Source organism: Bufo gargarizans, chromosome 1, assembly GCF_014858855.1.
Source record: "Bufo gargarizans isolate SCDJY-AF-19 chromosome 1, ASM1485885v1, whole genome shotgun sequence".
Taxonomy (NCBI): Eukaryota; Metazoa; Chordata; class Amphibia; order Anura; family Bufonidae; genus Bufo; species Bufo gargarizans.
In genome coordinates, this window is record NC_058080.1 from 742,771,514 (window position 1) to 742,795,639 (window position 24,126).

General features: G+C 45.4%; 2 protein-coding genes across 3 annotated transcripts in view; one reads left to right on the plus strand and one right to left on the minus strand.

The window, feature by feature from the left end:
• Positions 1–24,126, minus strand: part of LOC122924960 (gastrula zinc finger protein XlCGF57.1-like) — a 91,997-nt gene that overhangs the window by 59,023 nt on the left and 8,848 nt on the right. The window lies entirely within an intron of this gene.
• On the plus strand, positions 6,534–11,498 carry LOC122924963 (zinc finger protein OZF-like). 2 transcript variants are annotated; one of them, XM_044276509.1, is made up of 2 exons: positions 6,534–6,567; positions 9,679–11,498. In XM_044276509.1, the coding sequence occupies exon 2, from the start codon at positions 9,708–9,710 to the stop codon at positions 11,316–11,318; it is 1,611 nt and encodes a 536-aa protein (XP_044132444.1). In that variant the 5' UTR covers positions 6,534–6,567; positions 9,679–9,707; the 3' UTR covers positions 11,319–11,498. The 2 variants fall into 2 exon arrangements, with proteins under 2 accessions (XP_044132444.1, XP_044132443.1); XM_044276508.1 differs by lacking the exon at positions 6,534–6,567 and adding an exon at positions 7,218–7,267.

The window sequence follows — 24,126 nt, forward strand, 5'->3', positions numbered from 1 at the left end:
ACACTGTGGCTGTTGCCGCTGGCAACGACATGGGTGGCAACCATGTCCTGGGAGTCAGCCCATAGGCCGGGACACTGCCACCACATGTACACATACAACCAAACGTTGCCACGGGCAACCACAGTGAAGGGAAGATGTCAGTGCACACCACACATAAAACAGAGTGCACACAGACATACAAAAGTGCATACATACACGCACACAACTCCAAGGAAAACGCACACATACCTGTTGTCCGCTGCAACCGCACTTGAGGCAAACAACATTATGCCTCCAGCTGCGGTTGACACTACAACCCAAACCGCGGGCAACTGTATGCGGCTCCCAAGGAGTCACGGCCATAAACATGGTCGTGACATTGTTACCACTGTGCAGGCTGCTGGTGGTGGTGTAATGGTGTGGGGGATGTTTTCTGGGCACACTTTAGGCCCCTTAGTGCCAATTGGCCATCGTTTAAATGCCACGGGCTACCTGAGCATTGTTTCTGACCATGTCCATCCCTTCATGACCACCATGTACCCATCCTCTGATGGCTACTTCCAGCAGGATAATGCACCATGTCACAAAGCTCCAATCATTTCAAATTGGTTTCTTGAACATGACAATGAGTTCACTGTACTAAAATGGCCCCACAGTCACCAGATCTCAACCCAATAGAGCATCTTTGGGATGTGGTGGAACGGGAGCTTCGTGCCCTGGATGTGCATCCCTCAAATCTCCATCAACTGCAAGAGGCTATCCTATCAATATGGGCCAACATTTCTAAAGAATGCTATCAGCACCTTGTGGAATCAATGCCACATAGAATTAAGGCAGTTCTGAAGGCAAAAGGGGGTCCAACACCGTATTAGTATGGTGTTCCTAATAATTCTTTAGGTGAGTGTATATACTTGATGCCATGTGTATCCCACTAAAAGAAAATGTATTCTTAGGATATATGGAAAGCATTTACATTGGTTTTCTACTAATGGAATTTACTCAGAGGGACTGATGTTATTCTAACCATAATGAATCAGTCGTTTAGACAGTTAGAATATACAGATGGAGCAGGGTTAGCACTCCAGCTCTTAACTCAATTTTCTTAACTCATCGCGTTATCTTGAGACAAAAGCCACTGAAAAGCAATTGAAGGTGTTTGCTTAGATTAGATAACACAACTCAGAAATCTCAGAAAACAGGAGTGTTAACTCTACTCCATCCGAACAAACCCACAGTGCGAGTGTAAGGCCCATTGTATTTCTTATCTGGCCATAAATAGGATGGTATGGGAACTATCAATTTGGTTCCAGTAAGTCTGGAAAGATTACTTCAGAGTCTCAAAGAAGTATCTCCACTCTTTGATATACGTTGAGAAAGGTTAAAAGTGCCACCTGGAGACAGGTGGATATCATGACACCATTCACAACAATATTGCATTCTGGGTAAATATGATCTCATAGGATCATTACCATATGAGCAGACCCATCCAATGTGATTGGGAAACCCTATTCTGGAAGGGTGTGATACATTTTTGGATAAGAAAGCACACATGAGAGAGGGAGAAGAAAAACTCACAAAGGAGAAACCCATTAAAAGAAAAAGGAAAGAAAGAAATAAAGAAGGGTCTATCAAGATGAAAGCCATGGTAAGATGCGCGATGATGGACCACCCAGCTTTCCTAGGACCAGAAGTGAGATTCCTACTAGGACTTGGTAAGAGACACAAAGAATGATATTTCATTTTATTAAGACTAATTGGATAGTGTGGGTGAAATTATACCATCTAGATTGGTGAATAAATTAATTAATTGATCATCTTCATATTGAGATGTAGTCTGAGGATATTGTGAGGCTTCATTCTACCTGCAGAAGAATCAAGACTCATGATTTATTAAAGCATTAAATGATTGCCTATATATATTGATAGAACATTCTTCGCCAAGCTAAATAATGGATTCCCACAGGAAAGACTTGTTTCAAGTCCTTCCCATTTAAGATATGTTCTAGCAAAGATCTTAGATCCCTGTTAGGGTGGTGGAGGGGACAGAAACTCCAGTTTGCAACCCTCTTATATGAACTCTTGCACCCAGGCATCTGACACGTGAGCTAGCCAGACCTGCTGGAATAGATGAAGACAACCTGGGAGACGCCAGAGGCCACCCGTCATGCAGTGAAGGACTTGGGGGCATAGAGCTTGGAGCCCTTCTGGCGAGGACGCCAATGGGGGCGAGGCTTGAAAGATGGCTTGCGCTTTTGCTCTGGAGCAGATTTGTTGGCTGGCCGCTTCGGGCTGGATGAACTCCAAAAGGAGGTCTGCGCTTTTTTAACCTGTTAAAGCGTGCTCTGCGGCAAATGGGTACTTTTACCCCCGGTCGCATCAGAGATATTGTCATCCAGAAGCTTACCAAAAAGTCTGCCACCTACAAAGGGGAGGGACGTCAAGGCCCGTTTTGACACATTATCCGCCGACCAGGACGATAGCCACAGGGTGCGACGAATAGCCACCAAAAGAGCTGAAGAGCATGCCAACAGTCTGGCCGCATCCAGAGAGGCCTCAAAGATGTAAGAGTTGGCATATGAAAGTTGTATTGCAATATCTGAAAGCTCCTCTGGAGAGTCCCCAGAGGTAAGGCTTTGACGTAGTTTGTTTGCCCACTCGGTCATGGCATTACTAACCCATGTGTAGGTGAAAAATGGGCGAAGGGCAGAGAAAGAAGATTTGGAAAAGGACTCCACTTTCTTATCCTTTGGGTCAGAGAAGGCAGCCCCATCCACCATAGGCAAATTATAATTCTTGGCTAGACGGGATACCGGAGGGTCAACAATAGGGGAGGACAACCACTTCTTTGTCAACTGCTCTAGGAAGGGATATAAAACATCAAACCGTTTTGGAACTGTTAAACGCCTGTCAGGGAAGTTCCACTCTTTGGAAAGAGAGGTATCCAACTCCGGGTGGTTGGGGAACACCTTTGGCGAAAGGAAAGCCTGGAGCAGGAAGAGGAAAGCATAGGGACCTCAACCTGTGGGGTTTCTGTTACCGCTGCAATGAGATTGTCCACCATGGTGAATAGTTTGAAAGTCTGGTTGTCCGGTGAGACAAAGTCAGTGTCTGACAACCCCTCTTCAGGACACGCCTCTTCTAATGAGGACGCGTCAGAGTGAGACTCCCTGGGGGGGGGAGACGGATGAAACGGGGGACACAGAAGTCCTTTGAGGAGAGGGTGGTCTGGCCCGTTTCGCAGGCCGGCCGTGATGGGGAGTTACAGAGGGACCCCTGGAATCTGACTGGTCAGAGGGTGGTGGTGCAGCTAAACGCCCCAGCATATCCACGATGGCTATGTTGAAATGGGAAACTTCCTGTACCATCTTAGCCAGGAAATGCACCCACTGCGGTTCCACCATGGCCTGGACCGGGGGGGATTTGGACAGAGTCACTAGGAGGTGGTGCATGTTTTGAGCAAGAGGAGCAGAGGGAATCAGACTGACCAGATGGAAATTTAGAGTGACAAGAAGAACATGCATAGTGCTACACAGAAGGGACCGCTAGCTTTGGAGCCTGGGAACTGGGTAGGGTCATAGTGAGTACCTGTAGTGAAGGTAGGAGGGTAAGCTTAGCTCTGTAGGAAGAAGGGGAAAGAGCTTACCCAGCCTGTGTCCCGTGCTGCCGCCTGTTCTGGTACTTGAGACAGCGGAGGTCCTTCTGAGCAGCAGATGGGCGGAGATAAGAAAATGGCGGGAAAGCTTCGCACCAGGGAAAGAAGGGGACAAATATGCCCCGCCCCTATAATGGAGTCAGTCATCCGTGCGAGAGATCAGCTCCCTCCTCTTTCCTATGCACCATAGAGTGTTCCGGTTTCCTCCCCATGCGGCAGTGCTACCGCCAAACAGAGGCATCGCCCTGGAGATCGGATCCCCGGTAGGCTGCAATAGAAGCTGGGGCCTCGATTTATAGGGGACCCCGGCGGAGAGGAAAACTCCATGAAAAACGGAGGGCTGGTGGCGGACAACGATGGCGAGGAAGGCAGACGGGCAGGTGGGGGGCGCTGGCGGGTGAAGGGCTTGGGGTTGTATGGCTTTTCGAGCCAGAATGGGAAGTAGGAGAGCTTCCCTTCCCCCAAGAGGCCCCCACTGCCCAGAGAGCACAATGCTTATTAATAACCCTTTCCCCGCCTAGGAGAAAAGGACTTCCTGGGGTCCTCCTAGAATAACCTAAGAAGGGGAGAGGGATTGGAGCCAGGCATGCTTACCTGTCTGGCATCTTCTGCCCACCTGGTTCCAGCCAGGTCACCACCTTCTGTGTGCGTCCCCTTGGGGAGGGCCACTACGCCGGAACAGGGGGGGCTTGCGGTAGGTGCTGTGGTGACCCGATGGCTGAAAGAAAAAAAAAATAATGGAAAAAAGAAAAAAAAAATCAGCAGACCTGCAAAGCAGGAAGGTGTGCCTCCTACGGACACTAAGATAAAACTGTTTTAGCTTAGTCCCTGTAGGAAGGGTATAGCTAAAGGGAGGAGCTCACTCTTTTGTGCTTAGTGTCGCCTCCTAGTGGCCATAGCTATACCCAAGGTCAAGCCTGTGTCCCTCAATGAGACGGATGAGAAAATAAACGTACTTACCTCTCCTGCTCCGCCACCTCTCCTGGTCCAGCGGTCTCTTCTCGGGCCCCGCTCTGCACAGTCACCTGACTGCAGCGTCAGGTCACAATGCACTCTGTACGTCTTGACTAGGGATGAGCGAATCGACTTCATACGAAACATCCAAAGTCCATTGGCATAAAACGTTGTTCTTATACTGTACGGAGCAGGAGCTCTTTACAGTTTCAGAATGTATTGGCTCCAATGAGCCGAAGTTACTGCTTTGCGAAGTCTCACAAGGTACCACCGAGTTCGGGAAATGTTTTTTTACAGTACAAATTAATTTATGAAGTTATTGCGAGACTTCGCGAAGCAATAACTTCAGCTCATCGGAGCCAATACATTCTAATACTAGACAGAGCTCCTGCCCTGTACGGTATTAGAACGAAGTCCTGACACTGTAGGGTTACAGTACAGCGCTCACAGGGCTTCACCTCCTGCAGACTAGTGAGCACTGCCATAACGGTGGAGCACTGCATCTTATAAAGGGAAAAGAATAGCGTCACTGGCAAGGGGAGAGAACTACAACTCCCAGCATGTCCATGCTGTTTTTATGTCATAGGACATTACAGGGAACCAGTATAAAAATTAAAAAAACAACCACAACTCCCAGCATGTCCAGAATGTGATTATGGAATATCAAAGGGGAAACAACTACAACTCCCAGCATGTCCAGAATGTGATTATGGAATATCAAAGGGGAAACAACTACAACTCCCAGCAGGTCCATGCTGTTTTTTATATCATAGGACACTATAGGGAAACAGTATAAAATAAAACCACAACTCCCAGCACTTCCTTCGCTCTATAGACAGAGAAAAAATACTCATCAATTCTACACTTTTTTTCTCTGTATAAGGCTGACACATGACATCATCACAAGTCCTTCCCCACCTCTTCTCCTCTGCTGAACCCCGCCCCCTGCACTGATCACATGATGGTGACATCATCACTGTTCCTTTACTACCTCCTCTGCTGCTGATGAGCCCCGCCCTCAGTATTAATCACATGACAGTGACATCACCCCAGGTCCTTCACCAACTCTTCTCCACTCCTGAGCCCCGCCCCCTGCACTGATCACATGACAGTGGCATCATCCCCGATCCTTCACCACCTCCTCTCTCCACTGCTGAGCCCCGCCCCCTGCACTGATCACATGACAGTGACATCATCACTGTTCTTTTACCATCTCCTCTCTCCACTGCTAATCCCCGCCCCCTGTACTGATCACATGACGGTGACGTCACCCCAGGTCCTTCGGCTCTGGCAGTGCAGCAGATACTGGGCAGGTCCTGGTCGGTAGTCAGGGCTCTTGTTCTCTCTGGTATCAGCCATTCCTCCAGCCTGCAGGTAAGATGAGCTGTGAGGAGACAGTGTGGTGGAGAGCTCAGACATGTCACCTCTGGAGATTCTCCTCCATTACACACAAGGAATCCTTCTCCGCTCCTCAGCTTAGTATGATGGGGGAGTAGTAGTGGGGATAGTGGGGGTTGTCATTATTCGCTGGCCCCTGACTGTCCTGGTGAGGGGCCCCTGCCTCCAGGAGGAGAATGAATGGAGCGGGGCCCGGCCTGAGCTCAGCTCTCTCCAGTCTCTTCTCTAGGAGTTCTGGACACAGCTGAGCACAGCCCAGAGGTGGGACCTGCATCTACCAGACATTTATCTCCTGTGGAGCCACCAGAGATCTCCATGTTGGGCCCCTGGAATCCATGTGGTGGGGGCTCTGAGAAGCGGGGCCCCTCCAGGCTCAGGAAGTGCGGTTCTGGAGGTGACATCTGGTCTTGTCCCCTGGATGATTTCCTCTCCTCTTCTCATAAAGGCGCCTGCAGTACTAGAAGCCTCCAGCTCCTCCAGTTCTCTCCTCTTCTCCTGAATGACCACCAAGGATGGACAGGAAGGAGATCAGCAGAAGAATATTAGACCTCACCTTGGAGATCATCTCCCTGCTGAGCGGAGAGGTAAACTTTTCTAGATTTCTCTCCTCTTTATTGTATTCTGTAACAAGTCAGACATCGGGAAGGAGAATCCATCATAGGAAGTGATAGGAAGAGTCCAGGGTCCTGGAGAACGGCCTCCAGACCTTCCAAGTGACGGAGAACCTGAAGATCTGCCCCCAATATGGTGAGTGATGTGTCATGTGACCAGTGACCGATAGTCATGTTGTAGGAGCCATGAGAAGGTAAGTAGGCACGTTGTACCAGGAGGAGAGGCCGGAGGAGAGCACATGGCCCCTGAAGGGTTTATTCCCTAAGTGTCTCTCTCCATCCACAGGAGTTCACAATAGTGAAGAAGACATCGGGGGACTGTGTGACTCCCATCATCCATCTCCAGGAGTCAGGAGGGCGGAGCAGGACCCCTCCCCCCATCACAGAGCCTCCCCCTCACCCCCTGATACATGAGCAGAAGATCCTAGAGCTCACCCACAAGATGATGGAGCTGCTGACTGGAGAGGTGACACTGCTGGGAATGCTGGGAAATTCTCCAGTAACAGCACTGGAGGGGTCTGGGTGATGACGGTGTCATTGTGTTGTCAGGTTCCTATAAGGTGTCAGGACGTCACTGTCTATTTCTCCATGGAGGAGTGGGAGTATATAGAAGGACACAAGGACCTGTACAAGGAGGCCATGATGGAGGAGCACCAGCCTCTTATATCACAAGGTAAGAGCCGTCATGTGCAGTGTATACACGTGTGTGCAGTGACATGTAATGGAGGAGCACCAGCCTCTTATATCACAAGGTAAGAGCCGTCATGTGCAGTGTATACACGTGTGTGCAGTGACATGTAATGGAGGAGCACCAGCCTCTTATATCACAAGGTAAGAGCCGTCATGTGCAGTGTATACACGTGTGTGCAGTGACATGTAATGGAGGAGCACCAGCCTCTTATATCACAAGGTAAGAGCCGTCATGTGCAGTGTATACACGTGTGTGCAGTGACATGTAATGGAGGACATCAGCCTGTTATATCACAAGGTAAGAGCCGTCATGTGCAGTGTATACACGTGTGTGCAGTGACATGTAATGGACAAGCACCAGCCTCTTATATCACAGGGTAAGAGCCGTCATGTGCAGTGTATACACGTGTGTGCAGTGACATGTAATGGAGGAGCACCAGCCTCTTATATCACAGGGTAAGAGCCGTCATGCGCAGTGTATACACGTGTGTGCAGTGACATGTAATGGAGGAGCACCAGCCTCTTATATCACAAGGTAAGAGCCGTCATGTGCAGTGTATACACGTGTGTGCAGTGACATGTAATGGAGGAGCACCAGCCTCTTATATCACAAGGTGAGAGCCGTCATGTGCAGTGTGTACACGTGTGTGCAGTGACATGTAATGGAGGAGCACCAGCCTCTTATATCACAGGGTAAGAGCCGTCATGTGCAGTGTGTACACGTGTGTGCAGTGACATGTAATGGAGGAGCACCAGCCTCTTATATCACAGGGTAAGACCCGTCATGTGCAGTGTATACACGTGTGCGCAGTGACATATAATGGAGTATCTTCACAGTTTCTTCTCACATTACATTAGAGGCTACGTGTTCTTTATATGTCAGTCATATCCATAGGGCTCCAGTCACATGATGGGAGCGTGTCCTTCTGGCCTCCATTGGGCCGGTATAGTAGACTATACTACAGAGACGTCTTGTACAATCCGTGTTCTGCATTGTATATATACTGTAGATTATACATGGGGTTTATGGGCAATTTCCGCCCCTGTACGACTGTTTGTCATCGATGTAGAACAGGCGTGTGTTATGTAAGTCGTTGGGTCTCAATAAAATGTGACCATGTTGTCCATCACTTCAGCGATTATCTTCTCGTCCCCTTCAGACTGAACGTGTGACTTCTAGCAGTAACTGCATGTCCCAGAGTGTTCCAGCTGCATTAGAGCGTGTTCAGGGCACATTTATTGTAGACATTTCCATGTATTGGGTTGTTTCTGCAGCAGGTGCATGGATTATTACAAGCCACATTCAGGGCAGCGGGACAGTCACAGAAATGTCTGCAGCTGATCTGCTCTGTGTGAACTTGCTGGTAGATAACCAGTGACTGATCTGTGCTGCTCTTATAATCTGTCCAAAAAGGGGGGATTTTTAGGTTCCACATATAGAAACAACAGGCAGGTTCTGCAGGGGCGGGGCTTACGATGCTCCATTGTGACAGAAAAGCCAACCACTAAGTGGTACAGAGGTAGACAGACTTGTGTAGCTGTGCAGCAGATCAGTCCTCCAGCCCAAGCTCCTGTGATAAATGTGGAGCATCTCTAGATTTAGGCTACATGCACACGACCGTTGTGTGTTTTGTGGTCCGCAAATTGCGAATCCGCAAAACACGGATGGCGTCCGCATGCGTTACGCAATTTGCGGAACGGCACGGCCAGACATTAATATAACTGTTTGCAAAATGGACAAGAATAGGACGGGTTATATTTTTTTGGGCGGACCACAGAACAAAGCAATGGATGCGGACAGCATCTTTTGCAGCCCCATTGAAGTAAATAGGTCCACACACAAGCTGCAAAAACTGCTTCTTTGATGCGGACCAAAACAACGGTCGTGTGCATGTAGCCTTACTCTGTACGTTTTATACAGGATTAGTAAATCTGCCCAGTTGTTTACCCAATGGTTGCAGGGTGTCCAGACCATGAGGAAGCAAAGCAGCTCCAACCATGATGCTCCTTGTTTCATTCAAATGATGTCTAGTTGCTGTTGAAAGGCAAATGTGTTGGCAGAGAGCAGGGCTCGTTTCCAGACATGGTCAGGCTTTTAAAATGTTTTCGTTTTGTTAAGTCATTATTTACTGTATGTAATAAAAGTCATGACCCGGTGTAAACCAGAATCCTGGACTTTGTCAGAACGTTATAGAAGCTTTGTAAGGCTGGGATCACAAGTGCAGTTTTTTTGGCCAAAGTCAGGAATGGATTCCAAATTTATGAACACTTCTCCTTCCTGCTGGATCAACTTCCAGCCTAATTGGAATGTTATAAGTTTGTCTACTCTGTAGTTTGCAAAAAAAATAAAAATAAAAAAAACTTTAAATCTTTTTTTCATTTTTATCTTAACAGAAAATCCCAGTAAGAAATGTGAAAATGTCATGTTACCACTAGATGAAGATATCCTGCAGCGCTCTTCAGGAGAAAATCTCATTACCCTAAATGTACATCCAGGACCTCACAGTACAGATCTGTCATATAATCCTCCTAATTATGAGGAACCTTCTCCTGACCAATCACAGATTGTTGCCTCAACTATAAGTCAGAAAAGGATTACAAGGTTTAATTGTGATAAAGAATCCACAAACAGCCCAGGACTTTCTCCACACCGAAGACGTCACAAAGGAGAGAAAGTGTATTCATGTTCAGAATGTGGGAAATGTTTCACATGGAAATCACATCTTGTTAGACATGAGAAAAATCACACAGGAGAGAAACCATATTCATGTTCAGAATGTGGGAACAGTTTCACACATAAATCACATCTTATTGCACATAAGAGATGTCACACAGGAGAGAAAACTTATTTATGTTCAGAATGTGGGAAATGTTTTACAGAGAAATCAAAACTTGTTACACATGAGAGATGTCACACAGGGGAAAAGCCGTATTCATGTTTAGAATGTGGGAAACGTTTTTTAGATAAATCAAGTCTTCTAAAACATAAGAGATGTCACACAGGAGAGAAAGCATATACATGTTCAGAATGTGGGAAATGTTTTACAGTAAAATCACATCTCGTTAATCATCAGAGAACTCACACAGGAGAGAAGCCATATTCATGTTCAGAATGTGGGAAATGTTTCACACACAAATCAAATCTTGCTAAACATGAGAGAAATCACACAGGAGAGAAGCCATATTCATGTTCAGAATGTGGGAAATTTTTTACAGATAAATCAAGTTTTGTTACACATAAGAGATGTCACACAGGAGAGAAGCCGTATTCATGTTTAAAATGTGGGAAATGTTTCGCTCAGAAATCCAATCTTGTTGCACATGAGAGAATTCACACTGGGGAAAAGCCGTATTCATGTTCGGAATGTGGAAAATGTTTTACACAGAAATCCAATCTTGTTATACATGAGAGAATTCACACAGGGGAAAAGCCATATTTGTGTTCAGAATGTGGGAAGTGCTTTACAGATAAATCAAATCTTGTTACTCATAAGAGAGGTCACACAGGAGAGAAAGCATATACATGTTCAGAATGTGGGAAATGTTTTACAGTGAAATCACATCTTGTTAATCATCAGAGAAGTCACACAGGAGAGAAAATATATTCATGTTCAGAATGTGGGAAATGTTTCACACACAAATCAAATCTTGTTAAACATGAGAGAATTCACACAGGAGAGAAGCCATATTCATGTTCAGAATGTGGGAAATTTTTTACAGGTAAATCAAGTTTTGTTACACATAAGAGATGTCACACAGGAGAGAAGCCGTATTCATGTTTAAAATGTGGGAAATGTTTCACACAGAAATCCCATCTTGTTGCACATGAGAGAATTCACACTGGGGAAAAGCCGTATTCATGTTCGGAATGTGGAAAATGTTTTACACTGAAATCCAATCTTGTTACACATGAGAGAATTCACACAGGGGAAAAGCCATATTTGTGTTCAGAATGTGGGAAACGTTTTTCAGATAAATCAAGTATTCTAAAACATAAGAGGAATCACACATGCAAGAAGCTGCATTCAGAATGAGAAAAATGTTTTTGTTTCTAAAGCCATAATTAGGGGTTATTAGTAAAGTCACACAAGAGAGAAGCCATATGGCCAAAATATAACAAAACAATATATCACTGGGTCATAGACATTGTTTTCATTTCAGGTTGTATATTTTGATATAAAAGTTTAATTGATGTCACATAACGGCTTCTATAAAACATGTGATAAATCCTCTTTAGGAAGACATATATTTTGTTCATTACTTATATTTTAACCACCTCCCGTCCGCCCATAGACTATAAACGTCCGGGAGGTGGTTCTATATCTCTGAATGGACGTTCCTGAACGCTAATCGTGCAGCTGCTGATCGGGTTGCCCGCTGTCAGTGACAGCAGGGCAACCCTTAGAGAAGGCAGGGACAGTGCCCAGGTGTCCCCGCCTTTTAGATTGCTGTATACACAGCGCTCACTATTGATTTCTCCTGTAACTGGGGCTGACATAGTAGCCCCAGTTACAGGGGAAATACAACCCCCAGAGAGGCTGTGCAGCACTATACTGTGTTGTACAGCCTCAGTGCAGGTCTGATCGCAGTCTTTAGAAGACCTCACAGCTCCTGCACTCTCCCGGCCCCGGCAGTCACATGACCCGGGGGCCGGGAGAGTGCAGGAGCTGTGAGGTCTTCTATAGACCTCGATCAGCCCTGCACTGAGGCTGTACAGCACAGTATAGTGCTGCACAGCCTCTCTGGGGGTTGTATTTCCCCTGTAACTGGGGCTACTATGCTCTCCACAGTGACCTGACGTGTACATGCTCAGATTACCGCCCCATGCTCAGATTACCGCCCCATGCTCAGATTACCGCCCCATGCTCAGATGACTTCTTATGCTCAGATGACACCTTCATGCACAGATGACCGCCCCATGCTCAGATGACACCATGCATAGAGCAGCACAGGGGCACGGATTAGGAGTCTGATTTGGAGGTCTGATGGGAGGCTTATCTAAGGTCTGATGAAGATTGTTTTTTTTTTTTTTTTATATTTTTCTCCTCTAAAACCTACTTGTGTCTTACATAGGACGAAAGATAATTAGAGGAAACTAAACAAAACTAGGAATCCAAACAAGACATCAGGTCACTGTGGAGAGGGTGCGTCAGAGCAGCGGCAGCAGAGGGACGGCAGGATAAGCCTCCTACACATGCAGAATAGGCCACAGTTTTTTATTGAAGTACTGATCATGGGGGTCTTATCTGACATGGGGGTAGTATGAGTTCAGATAAGACCGCCATCAGACCCACAAAATAATCCCCCCCCCCCCAGTGCTCACATCAGACACCAAAAATATGACTACATTACATGTATTAAAAGTGGTTTAAATACACTTTTAAATGTTTGAAAACTCAATTGCAGTAATACTGTCGTGTGCACACATATTTGTGTAAATCAGGGATGTCAAACTCGTGGCCCTCCAGCTGTTGCAAAACTACAACTCCCATCATGCCTGGGCATACTACAGCTATCAGGGAATGATGGGAGTTGTAGTTTTGCAACATCTGGAGGGCCATGAGTTTGACATCCATGGTGTAAATGTATAGCATGTGGCTCCTGGCAGTCATACCTTTTTTTTCTGGCTCTTTGTGTCTGTAAGGTTGGCCACCCCTGATCTAGGGAATGGAGATGATATTCAACATTACAGTAAAGCTCATAACAGACACTGGAAGGAGGAGACCTGATTATAGTTACCAAAGAACAATCCTTTGGAGTAAGAAGGAATCTGAAGTACTGATCCACTGATTACAAGACTAGGATCTCCCTTGAAAGGGAGATGATCTTAAAACTTTTAGGACTAAGGTCAAGTCCTATTTTGACACAGATTCAGAGTATGGAAGGCTACATCTTAGCAAACCTTTCAGGAACTTTTTCCATCAAGGGCTATTGTGAAAAGGATAAACTTGCAGAATGGGCAACATTTAGACTTTTTGATACTCTAAGGCCTTTTCCAAATTTGTCTTGCAGGAAGCCTAAGAGGTTGATAATCTGTGGCTGAGAAATATCCACCTTTAATAGAATTCAAGCTGAATAGATTCACTTGATCCTTGTGTAAGCCCTTTAAGTTGAGACCTGGCTACGACAAGGTCTTCTGGACTATGTCTTACAGACCATTAGGTTGATATAGTGGCAGTGTGGAAGTACGGTTGAGTCTCCACAGGTTCTGGCAGAGCTGAGTGCTCTAGACACACACCATTTGTACTGGCGGTAGTCATCAGATACATCCTTGACTCATTTGAATGAGTTGGGATCAAAATGAACTTTTCATAAATTGCAAACCAGAGTATGGCAAAGGTCTTCATGATTAAATCAAAGAGGCTTCAAGATAGTGAAAGAGGCTGGTCAAACTTCTAACTGTCAAATTAAACCTCTTCAGGTCTTGGCAAAGTTCAATGTCCTAGACACACAGAAACTGCTGTGGGGGAAGTCTCCAAGTTATACGCTTGACTCAACTGAATAAGTTAGGAAAAATGATATTTTGGTAGATTGAGGCCTAATGTGTTGTAGGATCTTCATGACTACATCAGAGAGGCCTCTAGATAGAAATCAAGACTAGCAACCTTCAGGCTGTCAGGCTCCATCTTTCCAGATATTGGCAGAGTTGAGTGCACTACATATCAAGGGTCTACACTGGGGAAAGTCTCAGTAACACCCTTGACTAATGTGCATGTTGGGAACCATGACATCTCTGGCCCGAACAGTATGATTGTTGTACTGTCATCTGGTCTAGCCTGATTTTAATCAATACCCTAATTATCATGGAACTGGAGGGAAAATGTAGGCCAGCCTGAACCTCCAAGGAATTGACAAGGGATTGTCTGCCTAATAAAGGGAAAGGTATGTTTCCATCTTGGCACTGAACCTGATTCTACTGAGAAATTTGTTTGAAGATCTCTGGATTCAGAGACTATTCTCCTGAAAAGGCTAGACCTTGACTGTCGGTCAGCAACAATGTTGAAGGAGCCTCAAACAAGTACAGCAGATAGATGTATCAGGTTTCTGTCCATGTCATGATTTCTTTAAGAAGGGTTTCTGTGGGGCGGAGCCTGACCTTGCTAGATGGTGGCCGCTAGATGTGAGCTCTCCCGCCAGCAAGCTCCCTAAAGCCCACTCCTCAGCACTTTCCTGAAAGTATGGTGAGACCACAGGCAAAGGAGAAGGTCAAAGACAATACAGGCACTCCAAAACCCACCAGAACAGAGCCAGACATGGGAAACAGACCGCGCCGCTGCCACGAACTGAGCAGCACAGCAAAGATTTTAAGGAGGACAGCACTGCTGAACAACAATAGGTGAGCGACCCTCCAGCCCTCACCAAACGTCTGGAGCGCACATTACACAAGGCATTAGCCCCATTAGCTGTCAACCTCTCATCCATAAAGGCAGACATACGCCATATTGGAGAGAGGGTGGAGGTGTTAGAAGGAGTGCAACAAGATATGCTCACCTTCAACGCAGCAGTGAGAGACACTATGAAAAGCTACAGGGATGCAATCACCCACTCCCTGTTACTCCTGGAAGACCAGGAAAATAGAAGCCGGAGGCAGAATATAAGAATTAGGGGTGCCCCGGAGACAGTGGCACAAGAAGATCTCTTTATAGTTATTGGCAAACTGTTCACCATGTTACTGAGGCCTGAACGAGCAGGAGCGGTTGTCATTGAGCGAGTTCACAGAGCGCTCCAGCCTGAAATCGCCGCCATCTGAAAAACCTAGGGACATTATCTGTGGCCTTTTAAGTTACAGGGACACAGAGGCGATCCTACAAAAAGCCAGAGAGGCCAATGAAGTAACGCTGGAGGGATTTAAATTGCAGATGTACCAGGATCTATCCCCATCAACCCTGCAGAAATGGAGAGCCTTGAAGCCCCTAACAGATAAATTGAGGGTATCCAAAACCCCTTATAAATGGCTGTTTCCCTTTGGGCTCCTTATCACCTCAGGCAACAGGCACCTAACCATACGCACCCCAGAAGGTCTCCAGCAAGTGTGGGAAGTTTTACATCTGTCTCTGGTGGAGATTCCATCCTGGCTCCCCTTACCAGACGATATGGTAAATTTTCCATCTTTGCCGAACGCCTCACCGTGGTCGACAACAAAGAAACCAAAGTCCACAAGACTAAAGAAGAGTGTTAACACACTGACTGCTACTTGATTCAGGGGTACTATAAATCCCTAATAAAGGGAAAGGAATGTTTCCCAGTTTGGGAAGAACTACTATATGAGCTTCCAAAGCTTGTTTGGCCATTGGATGACCATTTAGCAAGTGGTTAAAATATTGTACTAGCCTGGGTCCTAGCACTGGAAAGAATTTCTTATAATATATTATTGGGAAACCATCAGGTCCTGGGCTTTTGCCTAAGGTGGTGCTTTTTATTGTTTGCTGTACTTCTTTTAAGGAGATGGGAGCTAATAGTTTTGTCATGTGTTCGGCCATCAAGGAAGGTAGATTTAAAAAGGATAAGAATTGTTTAGTTTGCTGCTGTTTTTCTTCTAAGCTTTTTGGAGACTCATGTGGAGGCAGATTGTAAAGCGCCTGATAGAAAGCTGTAGCTATGTCTGGGGTGTTTTTTTTTATAAGTTTGCCCTCCGCAGATCTTATTTGTGTGATATGGGTTTGTTCGTTCCTCTTTTTAACCAATGCGGACATAATCTTATTGCCGCGTTCACCATTTGCATAGTATTTGTGTTTAACCCTCAGGTAATTGCCTGCTGCTTTAATGTTTAGGAGGTCCCTAAGGGAAGATCTTAGTTTGGGGGAAGTTCTTGATCACCTATAGCTAGAGATTTCTTGTGTGTATATTCTAGTTTAGTAATCTGAGCAAAGAGGAAATTTGATGCATCCTAGATTGTTTCAGATGCGTGCCAAGTGCTATGAATTCTCCTCTCAGAACTGATTTATGTGCTTCCCAAATGAAGGACCAAGATATTATTGAAAGTATGTTTTCCGAGAAATAGCTGTTCATTTTGCTAGATAGTTTTCTTATAGTGTCAAGAGTATCTAGTAGAGTGGCATTGAGTCTCCACGACCATTCCCTTTTTAGGTAGCTCGTGGAGGGCCAACGCCGAGGGTAATGGGCGCATGGTCAGATATAGTTATACAATGTATATCAGCTTCTACAACCTTAGAGAGGCACCCGCTGCTAATGAAGAAATAATCTGTTGAAATTGGGAGGGAGATAGATTTGGTTCGCTACCTTTTTTTTTATGTGTTTCTTGTAGCATAATGATCTCAGCTTTTGCCTTCCTCAATATCTGAAAGACATTACTCCTTTTCACTGGGAAGTTGCAGCCATTAACATTAAAGGAGGCAAATTTAAGATGATATGCATCCATATTTACCATGTGACATGAGAATTACCAGTACAATCTGGGACCCATAAAACAAAAACATAGAAATACTGTTGAACTGAAACGGACGTCCGGAGACAGTGAGCTCTGTACAGAGTTGGTGTTGGGGGTGGTATGCATATTAGATGTGTAACCTTATCAGTCAAGCTCCACTAATATAAGCCCGGAATTAGCAATTATAGGCATAACTATAGTAATAGCGAGTAATAAATCTTAGTATCCCGAAACAAAGCTGAACAGAAGGGGAAACCGATCTATTGTGTAATGAGATTCCTTACTGTTTAGACCTATTGACAATAGACTAAGGCACTATTGTATGGAAGGATATAAAGGGATTTATAGTACCCCGAATCAAGTAGCAGTCAGTGTGTTAACACTCTTATTTCGTCTTGTGGACTTCGGTTTCTTTGTTGTCGACCACGGTGAGGCGCTCGGTAAAGATGGAAAATTTTCCATATCGTCTGGTAAGGTGAGCCAGGATGGAATCTCCACCAGAGACAGATGTAAAACTTCCCACACTTGCTGGAGATCTTCTGGGGTGCGTATGGTTAGGCGCCTGTTGCCTGTGATAAGGAGCCCGAAGGAAAACAGCCATTTATAATGGGTTTTGGATACCCTAAATTTATCTGTTAGGGGCTTCAAGGCTCTCCATTTCTGTAGGGTTGATGGGGATAGATCCTGGTACATCTGCAATTTAAATCCCTCCAGCGTTACTTCATTGGCCTCTCTGGCTTTTTGTAGGATCGCCTCTGTGCCCTGTAAATTAGAAGGCCACAGATAATGTCCCTAGGTTTTTCAGATGGCGGTGATTTCAGGTGGAGCGCTATGTGAACTCGCTCAATGACAAGCGCTCCTGCTCATTCAGGCCCCAGTAACATGGCGAACAGTTTGCCCATAACTATGAAGAGATCTTCCTGTTACACTGTCTCCGGGGCACCCCTAATTCTTATATTCCGCCTCCGGCTTCTATTTTCCTGGTCTCCCAGGAGTAACAGGGAGTGGGTGATGGCATCCCTGTAGCTTCTCATAGTGTCTCTCACTGCTGCGTTGAAGGTGAGCATATCTTGTTGCACTCCTTCTAACACCTCCACCCTCTCTCCAATATGGAGTATGTCTGCCTTTATGGATGAGAGGTCAGCAGCTAATGGGGCTAACGCCTTGTGTAATGTGCGCTCCAGGCGTTTGGTGAGGGCTGGAGGGTCGCTCACCTCTTGTTGTTCAGCTGTGCTGTCCTCCTCAAAATCTTTGCTGTGCTGCTCAGATCATGGGCTTGGCCTGTGGTCTCACCATACTTTCAGGAAAGTGCTAAGGAGTGGGCTTTAGGGAGCTTGCTGGTGGGAGAGCTCACATCAAGCGACCACCATCTAGAGCGGTCAGGCTTCGCCCCCCCCCCTTCCTCCCGAAACATTTTTTTTAAAGAAGTAGGAAAGATCATGACATGGACAGAAACCTGACCCATCTGTCTGCTGTACTTGTTTGAGGCTCCTTCAACATTGTTGCTGACCAACAGTCAAGGTCTAGTCTTTTCAGGAGAATGGTCTCTGAATCCAGAGTTCTTCAATCAAATTGCTCAGTGGAATCAGGTTCAGTGCCAAGATGGAAACATTTCTTTCACTTTATTAGGCGGACAATCCCTTGGTAGCAGATACCTTGTCAATTCCTTGGAGGTTCAGGCTGGCCTACTTTTTCCCTCCAGTTCCATGATAATTTGAGTATTGATGAAAATCAGGCTAGACCAGACGAAAGTACAGCCATCATACTGTTCAGGCCAGAGAGGTCATGGTTTCCAACATGCACATGAGTCAGGGGTGTTACTGAGACTTCCCCCAGTGTAGACCCTCTATATGTAAGGCACTTAATTCTGCCAATATCTGGAAAGATTGAGCCCGACAGCCTGAAGGTTGCTAGTCTCGATTTCTATCTAGAGGCCTCTCTGATGTAGTCATGAAGATCCTACAACACGTTAGGTCTCAATCTACAGTACCAAAAGAAATGTTTTCCTAACTTATTCAGTTGAGTCAAGAGTATAAAATGGAGACTTCCCCCACAGCAGTTTGTGTGTGTGTATAGGACATTGAACTCTGCCAAGACCTGAAGAGGTATTAATAGGCGGGCTATTTAAACCACATTCTAAATAGAAGCCAGCGACCTCACACAGAGTCCAGCGAGGCGTGGGCATAGGTAAGTGTTTGGAAGCAAGGATGACCCAAATCTCTTAGCGATTAGGTCAGTAATATGGCGACTGTTTTGGCTAAATTGTCCATTTTCCCCTGTTCTCCTACAGACTACCATGGGTCAAATCGGAACCTCCCTGGCATGCCACACACCTCAGTGATCACATGGGACCATCCATATTTAGTCTGGGCATGCAAGTAACATTGTTTATCTTGTATGATATGGTACACACTAGCAATCATATGTTACCATTCCCACTTGGCTATTTACCGGTATGCTACTAGCACTGTCTACCTTGATACGGTGTGGCACCTTTTGAGCATCTTGGCCCTGCTGGGTCTTTGTTTCATGGGAATCACCTCCATTAGAAACGAGTGTGTAGGTGTTTGATATGGTTCGTTTGTCTGACAGGATGAGCTATTATATCATATCAAAAGAGTTATCTATCATGAATGTTTAACGTACTGTTACAATGACTGACAGTTTGTTATGAATGACAACTTTATTAGTGTCACCAATGAGAAGAAATACTGTGTTATCTTCACTCAAGTATTGATGCCTATTAGGACACCGAATCAAGTGTCCCCTGATGACCCCAGGATATTGGTGTGGGCGAAACGCGTTGGATTCAAGGTGCCTAGTTATGTGTTGTTGCTCTAGGGCAGCAATTCCAGGCACTTATAACATTATATCTATACCAATAATGTGTTTGGCATCTTATTAGACAGCTGTACTGTGAACTATATCAATATATGTGCTCAGCAGCTTTGGAGAAAATGTACATAGATAACCGTATATATTGACTATCATCACTCTCTTGTATCATTTAGATGACACACTGTGTAGAGCATTTGTTGATCAGTACACAGTGCATCTATAGCTGTGGTGTTCTACTGCTCCTTGTACAGAAGCTTTGTTTTTTGTACCTAGACTAGGCCATCATCAATTGGGCATCCGATATGGCTCTGCCCACAATAGGGTCAGTCTAGGGCATTCCAGGAGGTTCCTGAACACGGGATTGCCCCTATCGGGGCGGCTATTCCGTTTTTAGGCAGGGCACATGCAGTATAGGGCCAAATCTAGGGATAGGCCCAAATCAACATACGACCACCCTGCCCAGATCCCAGTGTCCTCAAGCATGGACTAAGGAACAGGAACATTGCCGTAGAGTATACATAGTATACATCCACCCCTGATGTGTCGTTTTTTCTTTTCTTTCCTTTTTTCTGTGTTTTGTTTGTCTGTGGGAGTGTGTTATTTTATATGTAATAAACATTAAAGGCTACGTTTTATAACAGGAGGTACCCTGTGACTAAATAATAATATATACAGTACAGACCAAAAGTTTGGACACACCTTCTCATTCAAAGAGTTTTCTTTATTTTCATGACTATGAAGGCATCAAAACTATGAATTAACACATGTGGAATTATATACATAACAAACAAAATACATAACTTAACAAAACAACTGAAAATATGTAATATTCTAGGTTCTTCAAAGTAGCCACCTTTTGCTGTGTATCCACCGGACTTCTCCTCAACGCAACTGATGGTCCCAACCCCATTTATAAGGCAAGAAATCCCACTTATTAAACCTGACAGGGCACACCTGTGAAGTGAAAACCATTTCAGGTGACTACCTCTTGAAGCTCATCAAGAGAATGCCAAGAGTGTGCAAAGCAGTAATCAAAGCAAAAGGTGGCTACTGTGAAGAACCTAGAATATGACAAATTTTCAGTTGTTTCACACCTTTTAGTTATGTATATAATTCCACGTGTTAATTCATAGTTTTGATGCCTTTAGTGTGAATCTACAATTTTCATAGTAATGAAAATAAAGAAAACTCTTTGAATGAGAAGGTGTGTCCAAACTTTTGGTCTGTACTGTACATACCACCCGTATTCATTACTCCCTCTGACGGGAAATCGTCTTAGTAGAAGAGATTCAGTTTGACTTTAACTATCTTGAAGCCTCTTTGATTAAATCATGAAGATCTTTGCCACACTCTGGTTTGCAATTCATGAAAAGTTTATTTTGATCCCAACTCATTCAAATGAGTCAAGGATGAATCTAAAGACTTCCCCCAGTACAAATTGTGTGTGTCTAGAGCACTCAGCTCAGCCAGGTCTCCACTTAAAGGGCTTACACAAGGATCATATGAATCTATTCAGCTTGAATTCTATTATGGGGTGGATAGTTCTAAACCACAGATTATCAGCCTCTTAGGTTTCCTGCAAGACAAATTTGGAAAAGGCCTTAGAGTATCATCCTAAAAAGTCAAAATGTTGCCCATTCTGCAAGTTTATCCTTGTCACAATAGTCATTCATCAAAAGGTTCCTGAAAGGTTTGCTAAGATGTAGCCTTCCATACTCAGAATCTGTGTCAAAATAGGACTTGATCTTAGTCCTAAAAGTTTTAAGATCATCTCCCTTTGAACCTCTGGAGGAGGGGCCACATGAATACCTAACCTAAAGAGGTTATTTCCATCTGGCCATGACATCTGCCATAAGAACAGGGAGATCCTAGTCTCGTCATCAGTGGATCTGTACTTCAGATTCCTTCTTACTCCAAAGGATTGTTCTTTGGTAACTATAGGTCTCCTCCTTCCAGTGTCTGTTATGAGCCTTACTGTAATGTTGAATATCATCTCCATTCCCTAGATCAGGGGTGGCCAACCTTACAGACACAAAGAGCCAGAAAAAAAACATATGACTGCCAGGAGCCACACGCTATACATTTACACAAATATGCGTGCACACGACAGTATTACTGCAATTGAGTTTTCAAACATTTAAAAGTGTATTTAAACCACTTTTAATACCTGTAATGTAGTCATATTTTTGGTGTCTGATGTGAGCACTGGGGGGGGGGGATTATTTTGTAGGTCTGATGAGGATTTGGCAGTCTTATCTGAGCTCATACTACCCCCATGTCAGATAATACCCCCATGATCAGTACTTCAATAAAAAACTGTGGACTATTTTGCATGTGTAGGAGGCTTATCCTGCCGTACCTCTGCTCTGCTGCCGCTGCTCTGAGGCGCCCTCTCCACAGTGACCTGACGTTTTGTTTGGATTCCTAGTTTTGTTGGGTTTCCTCAAATAATTTTTCGTCCTATGTAAGACACACGTAGGTTTTAGAGGAGAACAATATGAAAAAAATAAACAATCTTCATCAGACCTAAGATAAGCCTCCCATCAGACCTCCTAATCCATGCCCCTGTGCTGCTCTGTAGGAGCGGGGTGCTCTCCACAGTGACCTGACGTGTACAAGCTTAGATGACCGCCCCATGCTCAGATGACCGCCCCATGCTCAGATGACACCTTCATGACTATATGACCGCCCCATGCTCAGATGACACCATGCACAGATGACCGCCCCATGCTCAGATGACACCATGCACAGATGACCGCCCCATGCTCAGATGACACCATGCACAGATGACCGCCCCATGCTCAGATGACACCATGCACAGATGACCGCCCCATGCTCAGATGACACCATGCACAGATGACCGCCCCATGCTCAGATGACACCATGCACAGATGACCGCCCCATGCTCAGATGACACCATGCACAGATGACCGCCCCATGCTCAGATGACACCATGCACAGATGACCGCCCCATGCTCAGATGACACCATGCACAGATGACCGCCCCATGCTCAGATGACACCATGCACAGATGACCGCCCCATGCTCAGATGACACCATGCACAGATGACCGCCCCATGCTCAGATGACACCATGCACAGATGACCGCCCCATGCTCAGATGACACCTCAGGCTCAGATGACACCCCAGGCTCAGATGACCACCCCACATGCTGAGATGACACCCCATGCTTAGACGACACCTTATATGCTCAGATGAGACCCCATGAGTGACCGCCTATGCCCAGCCCAGCGAGTATTTGAACATCAAAATGGTGGATTACTATTGATCCTTCTCCTCACACGTGCCCAGCCCAGCACACCGAGTGTTTGAACATACAAATGGTGGATTATTAATCCCTGTATCATACCACCATTTGATATTCTATCTTACACTTGGTGTGTGATTAATAATCCACCATTTTGATTGTCAAACACACTTGGTGTGCTGGGCAGTGGCACCTGTGAAAAGAGAGGCAGAGCAGCAGTGGCAGAGACCGAGGCCAGCAGCAGCCATTTCAGTCAGATTAGAGCCAAAGCTGCAGAGTGGCTGTAATCTGACTAAAATGGCAGCTGCTGGACTCTGGGAGTCTATCTGCCACTGCTGCTGTGATTGAACGCCCACTGCCCTGCTGCCCATCATTAACATTCATTAAAATTTACAATGGAGGAAGCTTTGGCTGCTGCTGGAGCAGGTCCTCCTTGCTTGCTGCGCCACTTCTTGTCGCCCCCACAGACCCAGCCCTCGGTCTGATGAATCTGGCTGCTGGGCTGGCACTGAGAAGACTGGGGGCGGGCATTAGGTCACACACAGATGGGGGCATGGGGCCAGCACATGGGCGGCAGAGATAAGCACTGCAGCTTCGCCTTCTGTGCCGAAGGGGGAGGCAGAGCTGCAGTGAATGACTGAGTCACGTGCCCGCTCTGCAGAGCGAGCCGCTAATAAACGTGAAAGGAGCCGCATGCGGCTCGCGAGCCACCCCTGCTCTAGATCTTTCCAGATGTCCTGAGATCTATTTAGCTTGGAGTAAAGAGATCAGGAAGGTTGAGAATGTATTACTTAGTTACCGGAAGGAACAATAAGCTCTCGCATGCGCCACAGCTGCCAGGTGCCTGATGTTTCATACAGCAGACACCAGCAGCTAATGTCCGTGACTGGTGGTAACAATGATCTCTGAATTTTAACCCTTCAGATTCTGTGGTCAAACATGAGGATCAGGGGAGGCGGATGCATTGTGCGGCAGCTTCAGTCCTCCGTAATAAACTGAAGCTGCCGCATGTTAGCTCCTATGATGCACCTGCCTGTGGCAGAGCTTTATAGGAATACATTGTAACTCTCATGCACTCCAATGTTGGTGTATGAGAGAAGCAATCTGATGTTCCCTATGGGAAAAAAAAAAAAAAGGTAAAAAAAAAGGTTAAAAAAATAAATAAATCACCCTCTGTCCCAAAAATGTAAATAAAAAAATGGAAACTTAAAACAAAATACAAATATTTTTCAAATATGGCAAATGGCAAAACGGAAAAAAAAAGTCAAAGTGGTTGATTAGCCTTTTTTTTTTTTTGGTCTCTTCACCTCCCACAAAAAAATTTAAGTAAAATTAAATTAAATTAATA